We start from the raw sequence: 13,489 nt of genomic DNA, 5'->3' as shown, positions 1-13,489 counted from the left end.
GGACAAGGGCAAATACAGCCACGTAAATTATCTGCAAGGAACAGAGTGAACTGTGTTCTGCACTGACAGTGGTGTGTCTGGAGAAGGTTAGTGGGCTAGTGCTGTGATTTCAGTTCTTTTTTTTTTTCCCCTTTGTTTTGTTTTGTTTTCCCAACTGTGACATCTGTTAACTTGATTTTGGTAAGTTTACAGGAGCAGAGTGTTGTCTTGTAGGTATCTTTAAGTTTGTGTGATGGGAAAGGTGCTTCAGCAAAGCCCCCTTCTTTTTTTTTTTCTTCCTAGGAGCCAATATGTAGTTTCAAAACATTCCTAATTCCTTACTGGTTTACAGAACTGAATAATGTACACATGGTACACCTGCAGTTCTGCACAAATTGTGCACTGAGTGCCTGCTGGGAACATAGATGGGAAGGAATTTGATCAAGGTTCAGATTTGTTATGCTAATGTGATTCCTTCAGTGTTAGGTGAAGTTAACTTGACTATGACTGCATGCAAGCTAAAACTTCATCCTTTGAATTCTAAACTTGTCTTCTGATGGTGTTGTTAACCCAGTATTCAGTACCAGATCACCCAGTCTCTAGAGAAATGTACCAGAATGTGCTTTGCTCTACAGTCTGGGTGATAAGCAGTGTCTGGTGGAGCCTTGTGCTTAGACCATGGTGGCACAGGCACCTCATGGCTTATTCTGCTTTCAGGGGTTGTCTGTCTGGGGGCTGTGAGTGCTTAAAGTCATTAAAACCAGGAGAAAAATCCTGGTAACAAGGATGTTCCACCAAACTTCTTTCAGCTAACAAACTAAGTGCTACAAGTCCTGGTACTTCCTGGAAATCTCTGGCTCTGGGATGGGGAGAGGAAGTCCTGTAAACTTGAGAATGTCAAAGAACTTCTAAACCCTACCGGAAGTTCAGAGAAATTACAAGAGACCTTAGAAGTCCACAGAAACTGAAAATTGCTAAGGATTTCTGAGGAATTGTAGGAGTTACCAGTAATGTCTAAAAAATGTTGGAAAGGCTGTAGGAATCCAGTAAATTCAGTGACTCTGCTAGTAATCTCTACAATTTATGAGCATTTACTAGGAATAGGAAAACCATTACTGGATATCTTTGGATGCAGAACCAAATGGTTGTACATGGATAAACACTCTCTCTTTCCTTATGCTGCCAAGTGTCCAGTTTTAGCATCTCCCTCAGTGAGTGTCCTGTGTGTGCTTGTCTAAGACACAAACCTGTTTTTTCTCTGCAGTCCTACTTTGTTACGGATTATGACCCAACCATTGAGGACTCCTACACCAAGCAATGCGTGATAGACGACAGAGCCGCGCGCTTGGACAGTAAGTAGCCCGTCCACAGTGCCCACAAAACTAGGATTAGGAATTGGTTTTATTCCCAGGAGTTACCTGGGTGGCATGAAAAACCTCTGTGCTGCCTAAGTGCAATAGAAATGCTTTGCTTTAAAAATTTCAGTTCTTGCGTGTTGGTGATTTCTTTATGAATAAACCAACAACCCTCATCCTCGCGTATGTCTGAGCATTATCCATCTCTTTCAGGTGGTCAGGAATTAGCAGAAGTGCTCAAGTGTTTTGTTGTTCCGTTTGTTTGGGAGGTCTTGAATTGTTCAGTCTGTGCAAGAACTTGTTGGGAATATTAGAAAAATATCCAGTAGTATCTGCCAAAAGTGGTTTCTGCTTGGCTATGATGCACAGGACAGACTCTCACAATATATTATCAGGAATATTTTTTTTTTCAGTCTATCAGAGAAAATGCTTTCAGACTACTAAATGTAGTAATTAATATTTTTGCTTGTGTTCAGTTCTGGATACAGCAGGACAAGAAGAATTCGGAGCTATGCGTGAGCAGTACATGAGGACAGGGGAGGGCTTTCTGCTTGTTTTCTCAGTCACAGATAGAGGAAGGTAAGCCTGAGGTCAAGTTATTAAAACAAACAAGTTTTAATTATTCTTAAATTGCACATGATCCTTAACTGAAATAATCTCAAACAAAACATTATGTGTTCACTCTTAGGTGCAAGGTGTGATGCTCTTTCAGCACTGAAGAACAAATTTGAACCAATCATTTTGTGAAAGTGTCTTATTTGTTTCAATAGATGACTTGAAAGGATACAAAAAAAGGACAGCTCTGTTCAAGAACTTTATTACAGTCCAGAATACCATTTTCCTGGGAGGGTCTGGTATTCAGTCAGTTCTTAGGAATATCCCTTTGCCGTGTGCAGCATCAAGTAGCTGGCTCTGGGTTTCTGAGTGAGTTTAGGGTATGTGCCTGCACTCTATTGCAGGCAGAGGTCCCTCTACTTTCCCCTATGCATTGACTGAATGGCTGCAGAATGCAGATTAAACATCGTCTTAGACGCTGATGAAGAGCTATGCTTAGTGACATACATCCCTTTGCATGAGGTGTCTGGCTACCTAGTTCTTTTCCATGTGACTTTTTTACTGGTGGTCATCTTGCTTTTAAACTTTAGCTGGCAAATTAGGTGTAAATACCTTCAGGCTATATGTCTGGAAGGCTACAAAGGGTATGTGATTATCTGCAAATGTCTGTGCTGAGGGTCCTTATGTAGTGGTTGGCTTTAACTGTGTTTACTTGAAAGCAGTGATTTATTTATTCATTCTCCAAAAATCCTTGCTTAGGCCAGAATTATCTTGTTTAGCATACCATCCTGGAAAAAGTTTTCTGCTCTGCTCACCTTTCCTTAAACACTGCTGGAATATTCCTTATGCTTGAAAAGCATCAGTACCTGGTTTAACTTAGTTGGTAACTGGAGAGCTTTCTGCTCATTTAGCCCTGCCATTTTTCTGTCCTTGACAAAACAAGGCTTTCCAGCTTTGATAGCTTCCCCCAAAATTCTTAGAAGTAGCTCTGGAGGTTGCCAGCTGAAATATTGATCACCTGGGTCTCTATGCTGTGGTTTGAAAATTCTAGATAGAGTAGAACTCCGGGGTCAGTATTTGTAGAATGGGCTGTAGTTGCTTGATTCTCTGCAGCACATTGGCCCTGGGTCCCTGTGGATTGAGACACAGTCAGTGTTTTGCTCACCCTGCAGCCCCACCTCAGCCCAGTGCAGAGGACACTGCTCACTTGGGGATTTTTTTGGTTTGAGTGTTGGATGGTTCTCTAACTGGTCATGCTGTGACTCTGGAGTGCCTGCAGCTGTCTGTGCTTGTGTGTCATGGCAGGGCAAGTCCCAATATGTGACTCATAATTTCTGAACTTTTTCAGAACCTGAGAATCTGTGAATTAGTGCACTGATGCTCTGCTTGTGTTCTTTCACAGTTTTGAAGAAATCTATAAGTTTCAGCGACAGATTCTTAGAGTGAAAGATCGCGATGAGTTTCCAATGATTCTCGTTGGTAATAAAGCAGATCTGGACCACCAAAGACAGGTAATTCATTTGCTCTTAGTTACTGCTCACTTTCTTCCAGAAAATTCAGTTTTCCCCCAAAACGAAACTTCCTTCCAGAATGGCAACAAACAAATGGAAAAAGTCCTATCATGTAAATTAATTCCAATGCAAGAAACTCCACTCAGTTTCTGTACTTGAAGAACCTCAGGAGCATGATGGCATTCCATACCCAGCACATCTTCTGAGTCAGTGGGGTTATGTTGAGACCAAGTCTATTCACAGAGCTGAGAGCTTTCTGTCATGACTTGATTACTCAGGCATGAACGTGTCTAATTCCTCGGTTCTGTTACTCACACTGCACTGTGCCAGCAGAGTGCATTCCAACACTAACCCCAGCCATCCTTAGCCTTCAGTGCTCTTGCTTTTACCTTTCACTGCTGTTATGTATAAATTAGTGGTTAGTCACTGTTTTCTCTTTGTCCACTCATCTTCTGCATAACTGACTTAAAGCTTTAAAAGTTGGAAGTACAGCAACACAGTTATATTTATGTGACTTAAAGTTTTGACACCAATAGTTCTCAACCTCATCTCTAGTCACAAGACTACTTAAAATATTTAATTTAGAATTATTTAAAGGACTTCCAAATATATTTTTCTTAGTTGCTGTTGATTTTTAATGAATCAAACTAATTTGGGCTGAAATGAAAATAACCTTACTATAGCAGCAGGAAAGGAACAGATGTCAAACTTGTATTTTCTTCAGTAACTAATTTGAGAAGCTTAATATTTTCTCTTGAGACAGCAAGAGGACATTGAAAGCTTGGTGGCAACACATGATTTTCTGAGAATAAAGTAAAAATTGCTGTAATTGTTCTAAGAGTTTCACAAGGAAAAAACCCCATGGCTTAAAGAGGTCAGTGAGTTAGTTTGTGCAAAGCTGTATTACAATTAGAGTACCAAAAAAGTTCCTGTTGAATACAGTCCCTTGACTGTCACAGCCTCTTCATCCCAGAAGCTGTGTAGAAAGATCATGACTAAATTAAAAGCTATGCTGAAAGATGCTGCATTGAAAGAAGTTTTCACAGAAGTAGCTCACAAATTCCTCTGAAATAACTTTGAGTACTCACACGTTCACAGAACACTCTGTCCCTGAGACAGGGACATTTCATTCCCTGTCATTCTTCACTTACCATCATGGCCCCATCAAAATCCCTAGATTTAACCTTGCAGGCCTGGAACATCTGTACTTCATCTCCTGCACAAATGTTGGCATTGAAATTATGGAGGTGAAGCTGAACTATTCTGCTAATTGTAATTGCTGAAGGAGAAACCCCCAGATGCTTTGGGAGGGAAATAACATCATGGCTGTCAGCCCCAGCTCTCAGGATACCTGCAATTGTAGCTGGTAACCCTGGACATCCATTTCTAGCAACAGCTGTGAACTTTGTTCTCTCTCCTCCACCCTCCTCATGTGATTACACTGCCTCTGTTTGTCCCTTAAAGGCAGAGAGGTGCCTGTCTCCTGTTCTGCTGGTCCCTCTGCCCTGTTCCAAGCTGCTTTTTCAGGTGGAGATGGGTTGGAACGCATTCAGGCTCAAAGAAGCTTTTTCTGAATTGCCTAACTTTGCAATTTTGCTGCCTATATCAATATATGGTTCCAAAATCTCCTTTTGCTTTTTATGGCTATATTAATCACCTTAATTGATTAGATGCTGATGGGCATTACTTTTTGTTGCTCTCACTCACCATTTATATACCAATTGGTGGACTTGTCACTGCCATCATAAGCAGGGGCTCAGGCAGATATAGCTGAGAAAACTTTTTCTGGGTTTGCTTAAACAGCTACTACATGTTCTTAACTCTTCCCTGTCCCTTCCCCATCACATGGTGAGTTTCACTTGGTCTTCAGTCAGCGTGAAGGAATGATTGTCAGATGCTGAGCTGACATAATTGGACCCCAAAAGGGAGAGGCTCATTCTTTCCCAGATCTCACTTGAAGCACTTTTAGAGTTGAATCATCTCTCTGGATGGGGAGGAGCAGGAATGGCTTCCTGGGACCTGTGTGAGCTAAATCAGCTTGCAGCAAGATTTGAGTGCCAGTGCTGGTAGCATGGGAAGGGGTGGGACTGTGGCTTGGAGCAGAGCAGGGAGGAGCTGGGCTGGGGAGAGCAGTGAGACCTCGCCCTTTGGCAGCAGCCAGCAGGGAGATGTTATCAGCTGGGTGTTACACTCTCTGAGGGGCACCAGCTTGTTCATCTGGCTGAGAACTTGTCAACTAGTCCTGCCACCAGCTAAACCAACTAGTCCAGAAGTGAGGAAAAACTTCAGCCTGACAAGCAAGGTCATCCTGCTCTGGCTGCAGGTTTCTTGGCAGGCAGCTGTGCTGGGAGCTGTGGGGTCAAAGGAGAGAGTGCTCCCTCACCTTGGCTGGGAGTGCTGGCTGGGTGGGGAGTCTGGGACAGCCCCAGGCTGTAACTTGTGGGCAGAAGTGTGATAAAGGCAAATCCTCTGCATTTTTACACTTTGCCTGCTGATGTGTCAGGCCGCACTAGGCACCACCAAAAACCTGCTAGGCCACGCTTATCTTTTACTTATCTGGTTCTTTCTCTCTTAACTTGTTTAATCCCAGCTGTACACTTTTCAGCCTCAGAATTAAGGTAGCATTTTTAGAATGTCAGGAAGAATGTCAGTATCAGTTTCTAGAGCAAAACTGCTTATACTGGGCATCTGCCTGCTTTTTCCTAAAGGCAGGAGGCAGACCAGTGAAACACATGCAATCTCTGAAAGACTGAAACCCTGTTAAAGTAATTTAGTGTGTCTTTGGATCAGCAGATGATGCTCAACAACAAATCTTCCCAGAACTCAAAGGAGTTAAACATGTGGAAGAGTTCTGGTTGTCTCAAGGGTCTGGCCACACCTTTATCCAAGTAAATATGTGTTGAGGTAGAGCAGAGTACAGAGTACTGTTGTAGTGACACCATAAATCTGGAGGCTAATTATGCATAACTAATCATCCTCGTGTGGTGGCAACTGTTTCTCAGGAAATACATGAACTGGGCTGTATAGCAGAAGTGCACAAACAATGGCATGATCTTGATGAATTGTTGGGGCTCACCAAAGGTGTGGTGTAAATTAGTGGGGCTTTATATACCAGAGACCAGCTCACAAGTGGTTTTGGGAGGGATGTGAAAGAGCAAGTTTGAAATAGCAATTTGTCATGGTAAGAACTGTATAGATAAATAGAGTTAAGCAGCTTTCTTGTGATTTTTGTCTCTCAATCTCCACGGGTTACATTGACAAAGAAAAGTGAGTCTCTAGAGGACAAGGAAGCATTAATCTTTAGAATGCATGATAAGCAACAAAGCTGCCAGTGTTTCCAAATTCCCCAGTCACAAATTGCTGACTCTGAAACCAGAATTGAAGCACCATCTCTTCATTGCTCTTTCCTAAAGTAAATGCTGTGCAGCAGTCTTCCTGTTAAATAGGTTAATTCCTTAGAACTCAACACTGGATGTTTCTACTGTAAGATAATTCAGTAGGGCACCAGATGTTTTAATAATAACCACTAGTGGTGGAGGAGTAGACTTGTCAGTGCAGGATATGTCTGACTTTCTGTAGATAACTGCTAGCTTAAACTGGGTCAAGTCTGATCATTCCCCAGATGGCAGGATTTCAAGGAAAATCCAAGTTGCAACAGGAAAGTGCTTAGGTTTCATTAAATGCTAGTTCTTGCTTTTGCATCATGACTGAACTAACACAATGACCTAGTGCTGAGATCACCTCTGTTACCTTTAAAGCAAGAAGAGCAAGAGAAGTCCATCTGACTTAACTCTTAACCATCTCTTTCTTGTATGAAAATGTGACAATAACTTCTTGCAGTGGTAGATGTTGGGACTATGTCCAGGGGACATCTCTGTGCCCACAGACAGATTGTACCTTTGACTGGAGAGTGTGGACAAACTGGAGTTAGGGGACAGTGAATTATTATCCCTGTAGGACAGTTGGGATGACAGATGCACTCTTCAGGAGTGATGGAACTCTTGGCAGAAATGGACAATGTTTTTGTGCTGGGAGCACTGTAGGGTGGCCACAGAGTGGTAGAAATGGATTCTTCTCAAACTTGAGGAAACATTTGTTTACCTGTGTGATGTGTCCCTTAGGCTTGTGTAAGTGTCCAGGCAAAATACAGGTGCAGTGTTAAGTTAGGCAGCCTTGTAGTGTTGCTTTAGGTGGAGGAAAGCGTGGAAACTTGAGAAATTAATGTATTTCTGACAGATACCAGACAGACTAGTGAAGAGAGAAGGACCTGTGTTGGCAGGATTATGGTGCAGATACTCAAATGGAAACTGTTTCAGAAGAAGAATGTTAGCTTAGGGAGGTGGGGAATAAGCTTTTCCATGTTTGACTGGCTCACATCTTCTGTAATGAGTTTTCATTTGAGAAACTTTTACTAACTGTCAGAACAGGGAGAATGAGTGATATCCAGAAACAAACAGTGAAATATCCTATAGCAATAGGGTGAGCATTATGGGTGGTTCTCATTTGTATTCAGCCTTAAGCTCAGTAAAACTGCAGAACCAACACACACAGATGTACACACAATCACTACCATCAAATCTGTGCTTCTCTTTAGTTCTGTCAAAATAACATCCAGTCGTCTTTGAAGAAAAAGGATTTAGTTTTTATTTTGGTGGTGATGTTAAATAAGCTGTCCCATCACACTTCCTGGAAAACTTGACATGTTATAGGGTTGTTGTACTCAAGAAGGGACAACAAAAATATAAAAATTCATGTTTTTATTTACAAGTATTTCTATGTTTGTACTTACATTTCCCTCAGCTTTGAAGATGGAACTGGTATGTTCTGGCCTCTAATTAACATCTTGGGCACTGCACATGTTTCCATACTGTTTCCAAACTAAATGTTGTTTTAAACTGACTTTTGAGGTCACCAAAATTTACCACAAGTAACTTGACAATATACTCATGAGACTGGAAAAAAATTATTTTGGAATTTAACAGTTACAGATATTCTAGTAAATACAACAAGAACTTCAGTGTGTTTATAGTGTTTTAAATGCAGGATATTGTGGAAGTGTAGCTCAACTTCATTACAGTGTTAGTTTGACTTGTACCTGTAAAGTTCCTTAGGTACAATACTGAAGAAATTCTTTGAACCTATGTTTAAGGATTGAGTTTAGCTTCTCCCCAGAATTATACATTCCTTGCCAATTATTTATTTTTGTTGAACTTCAGCCTCTCACTTTCTGGGGCTGCAGTAAACTATGCAGGGATGAAGAAAAGTAAAAAAGAGTTAGTTTTGCTAGAACTGTTATAACTTACTAGTCTGAGGTAGAGATGTACAGAAGGTTCTGGAAGCACGAGTGCAAACTTTAGGAGATTCTACAGTCACTGAAGTGCCAGAAAATAGCTACAAATATTTGTCCAAGTGCAGCCTTCATAAGCTTTGCAATTGGAATATTTCAACATCTGAGGTCAGAGTGGAGAGTTGAAGTGGAGTTGTTCTAGCTGGGGGAGCAGGAGTTTTCAATATTTTTCAGTTTTCAAACAGCAGTAGAGGACTGAAGTTCCAGTTCTTCCAGTTCTCCTTATGTGCCCTGCAGTTAAAAAGGCACCTCCAGTGGTTGATCTTGGGGTTGAGTTGATCCTGAGTGTTTCTTTTTTGGCTTCAGCTGGTGGTGATAACACTGCAATGAATGCAGAGTTGCTGTGAGTGTTTGAGATCAGCAGATGCATCCTGAATTACTCCAGCTAATGGCACAGGATGCTGGGAGCATTTTGTAGAGCTTCACAAGGGTTTAGTGGGAGCAGCCCTGATTTCAGCAGGAGGTGTATGCATATAGTGCCAGTGGGATGCTAAGGACAGAGAAATCAAACATGGAGATGCCATGCATGGAGGCTCTTAAACCACTGTGTAGCTGTTAAGAAACTGTTTTGCAAGCTGAAAAGTACTTCTAGACCATGCGCTGTGGTCATGCTGCCACTACTTTTCTATTCCCATCTATTTCCATTTCTGTGTAGCTGCTCAATCTAATGAATAATCTGAGTTCCTTTTCAGAACTGATTTAAAAATAAACTCTCCTTATTTTTGTTCTTCTATCAGTCCTCTACGTGCTGGTTTCATGTTTTTCTCTGGAAGCAGTGTAATCTTTGACATTTCTTCATTAGGCATTGTCTTGGCAAGATCTGTTGTACTTCCTTTTGTCACTGAGAGCTGCCCTTTCCTCCCTGGGCCTGGGGGTGACCTTCCCTTTGGAGCCTTGCGCCACTCAGGATGGCCTCTGTTCTCTGACCTCACTGCTTTCCACCTCATCCAAAAATACACTGTGGTCTCCTTTGGTTTTGCCTTGTGCCTGACTTACTCCTCCTTCCTAGAATGGTCCACTGGTTTCCTGTCTTCTGCCTCATCTCTTTAAATTTTGTACCAACTTTTCATGATGCTCATTGTTTCCTGTTCATCTCCTTTTCCACTCTTGTCTCAAGGAGTCAGGGTTTCTTTAATATTTCTGAATTGCCTGAAGGCCTTGTGGCTTTTTAGAACTCTGGTAATCTAAGCTATGTTTAAAACTGGCTGTGTTTTGCTATGCCATTAATAGATGGTTTTTAAATGTCTTTTTAAGACTTAGAAGCTAAGCAGCAGTTGTTTTAAGAGTAGTCTGATTTTTTTGTTTGTTTGTTTCTCTAGATTTAGCTGGGACAATGCAAAGGTGAATTTAGTAATAATATTCAGAATTCTGTTAGTAATCCAGCAGATGCTGACTGAAGCACTTGCTTTGAGGAGAGCAAGGGACTAATGTCTGCCTGGGAAGGAAAACTTGGCCTTATGCAGAACTGAAGGCACCTGGAGGGAGGGGAATTTCTTGGAAAGTCAGTCTTTGTCTATTGAAGAAACTTCCTTTACAAAAAGTCTGTTTCCCAGCTGTATAACATGGGCAAGGTGAAAGCTGTGCTGTGCCCAAATAACCATTATTTTTTGAGGGAGCTGGATCCTTAACATGCAGATGCAGAGTGTACTGGCACAAAGCTGCTTGCAGAACCCTTGAGCTTAATGACTGATGTCTGTTGCAGGTGACACACGAGGAAGGCCAGCAGCTGGCACGGCAACTTAAAGTAATGTACATGGAAGCCTCAGCAAAAATCAGAATGAATGTAGACCAAGCTTTTCATGAACTTGTCAGAGTCATAAGGTATGGTAATTGAGACCAGATAATTCATGTCCATGTATTAATGGATAGCTGCAGCAAAGGTGTTGAAATGCAGTGGGAAATTGCTGGGAAGATTCTGCCTGCTGTTACCTTTAAGCTTTAGCCAATAATCTCCATTATAAAACACTAAGGTCCATTAGGAAAAATGCATACATTAATTTAATATACATTTGAATGATAATTTTGTTGTCTTAATCTTTGGATTTTATTGGTCACCCAGTCATTAAATATGATAAACTGCATCTGAGACTGGCCTTCTGTAAAAAAATTTGGTTTCTTAAAAAAACAACCCCAAAAGGTGAACTCAAAAACTATCACTTACTTTATCAGTAATTTGAATGTAAAAAGGAAGTGCATTCCCTATGAAAGTATAAAAAGTGTGGGATACAGTAGTTGTGTTTATTTACCTGAAAATTATTCTATGAATTTTAATTTGAAATACCTGTTTCCAGGAAATTTCAGGAACAAGAGTGCCCTCCTTCACCAGAGCCAACACGGAAAGAAAAAGACAAGAAAGGCTGCCATTGTGTTATTTTCTGAGAATCCCAAGAACCAAGCTATCAACTGCCAGATCATATTTTTCTTTCCATCATTTTACATCACTTCTGGTATTGGTCTAGCCTTATATGTGCATGTCCTAAAAGTGGTCACCAGAATAGCCTTAGTCCAAGAAGCTGGCAGAATAGTTCTTGAAGAAGACTCGGTCATCCTGGGGCAGACTTCAAACCAAAACACTAAGGCTGCTTCTCTAATACCACAGTTCCTTCCTTCTGTCCCTTCAGAGCTTGCACCTTGTGGAGTTTTATTCGCAAAGGAGATGAAACAAAACCGTGTAGGACGAGGTGTTGAAGTCATGCATAAGTTGTCTCTTGTGAATTAATTTATTTTTACTTCTGACATTTCATTAGCTATTACAGAGACCTATATTGGGGTATAGAGAATACTTTTTAAAAAAGGGGTGGATTGGCTTTTTTTTGTTTGTTTCTGCCCTCAGTTAAATTAGACTTGAGTATTCAGCTAGCCTTAAGAAACCTACACTGAATTTCATTGTCAGCAAAAATTTTCATCTCTCATTTATGCTGCAGTTTTATTTCGGTGGCCAAAAGATTCTACTGTATTTATTTTTTGAATCCAGAACAGCTACAGGATGATTACTACTACTATTAGGATATGGCCAAATACCTGAGCTCCTTCTGGATTGAGGCATTTCAGCTTATTAAGAAATTTCACATTATGTTCGAAAACAAATTGTGTCTTCCTTTGTATTTCTGGGTAAGGGATTAAGGAAAACTAAAATTGTAGCTGTTTTTTGTTTCATGTGATATAAAAATGAATTTGATCTTTCCATTGTCAGAGATGATTAAATGTTTTTGCTATATACTTTTATACATTATTTTCTTATCAAACTAGTTAACAAGTATTTTTATATGTTTGTAAGCAAATATGCTTTCACAGCATAACTTGTGTATATGTAAAGATGAGTATTTAATTCTCACAGTTCACTTTTAACTGACAAAATGTGGGATTTGCCAAACTGTGGTAAATTTCTCCTTACTCTCCCGGTTATACCCAAGAATGGCCAATTATGTGCCTGCCCAGCACACCTATAGAGTAAAATCTAGTGTTGTGTTTTAATGAATTTCAGTATCCCTTACTAAAGACTGACCATTATGTGAATTATTAAACTGTAAGACTTTTACCTGATTGTTTAGTTAAACTGTGGATGGTTGTTTAATTTTGAGTTCTGTGGATTGTGTTTAAACAATTCAAGAGTATGGTCCCTGATATTGAAATACTGAGTGGTATTGCACAGTTGTCACCTTAACTGAATGTTTCCAACAGTTCTTTGAAACTTGATTATTAAGCAAACCCTTGTATAACTTCAGGTGCTAGAATTAAAGATGATCTAACCATTTTTGGGGGGTAAACACACTGCCTCTTTCTGAATCTCTTCCAAAACCTGCCTTTTCTGGGGGGTAGGGGGGGGGAGAAGGGAGTGATGGAACCTGGCTGGGGAATAGCAACACATATCTGCAACAGCATTTTCCTCAAGCTTGGAAGTAAAGAAACTTTACTTTCAAGAAACATTTCAGCTTAAGTCATGACAAAAGCTGATGTTTGCTTTGGCTTGAAATGTGTAGTCAGTGGTCCAATCAACAATCCTTGTGTTTTCAGGCTGTGCTCACTGTCAGGTGCTCTGCCATAAATCTGGAAGTGTCTCCTGAGAAAACAGGGCTGAAACAAATTCCAGGTACCTTTACAGCAGCAAGACATTAAACCTTGGATTCAAGCTCCTGCCAGGCATTGCAGAGGAATTTGAGGTTTTTTTAATGTAATTTAGATTAGCTTGTGTAATGCAGTTTTGAGAGAGTGGGTAGCTTCCCCTCCCTGCTGGATTTATTGGTTGATGAAAGGCTTCTTAGGAGGAGCGTGGGGAAGATTCAAACAAGGAGTTACAGTGGAAACACATTTGGGAGATGCGTTGCATTTTTCAAGTCAAATGTAAGAAATTACAGCCTGTAGCAAACACCACGTGTTTTCTTAGCTATGTAGAGCTCTCTGGAGGTAAATCACTGAATATGTGGCTTTAGAATGAGTTAAGACAACAGATTACAGCATGTGTGCTGAGACTGAACTTGTTCAGTGAGCATATCTTTAGATTTTATAAATTTTTTTCTTTATTTTTTAACCTTTCACTCATGGTAGAATGGCTTTAAATAGTGGAGTGTTACAAAAAGAAGTTTTTTTAACATGCAGCTCCTCATAGCTGATAGACAAGGTGGTAGAGCTCCACCTGGAGAGATGGATAACTTTGAAGAGGTTGATGCTAAAGAACCTACACCTGCTAAGCCACGTTGTAAACATGGTGAACAAAATAAACAACCCTGGCACCACCAGCAGCT

General features: G+C 40.6%; 1 protein-coding gene across 1 annotated transcript in view; it reads left to right on the top strand.

The window, feature by feature from the left end:
• Nucleotides 1–12,514, top strand: part of RRAS2 (RAS related 2) — a 42,100-nt gene extending 29,586 nt beyond the window's left edge. The window contains exons 2-6 of the mRNA XM_066551653.1: nucleotides 1,244–1,331; nucleotides 1,811–1,913; nucleotides 3,292–3,400; nucleotides 10,450–10,568; nucleotides 11,039–12,514. Coding sequence (XP_066407750.1) covers nucleotides 1,244–1,331; nucleotides 1,811–1,913; nucleotides 3,292–3,400; nucleotides 10,450–10,568; nucleotides 11,039–11,126 — 507 coding nt within the window. The 3' untranslated portion in view covers nucleotides 11,127–12,514. The remainder of the gene's footprint in view (nucleotides 1–1,243; nucleotides 1,332–1,810; nucleotides 1,914–3,291; nucleotides 3,401–10,449; nucleotides 10,569–11,038) is intronic.
• Nucleotides 12,515–13,489: the final 975 nt, after the last annotated feature.

This window comes from Molothrus aeneus, chromosome 6, assembly GCF_037042795.1.
Source record: "Molothrus aeneus isolate 106 chromosome 6, BPBGC_Maene_1.0, whole genome shotgun sequence".
Lineage (NCBI taxonomy): Eukaryota > Metazoa > Chordata > Aves > Passeriformes > Icteridae > Molothrus > Molothrus aeneus.
The sequence above is the reverse complement of the archived record's forward strand: the minus strand, read 5'-3'. Positions and strand labels throughout refer to the sequence as shown.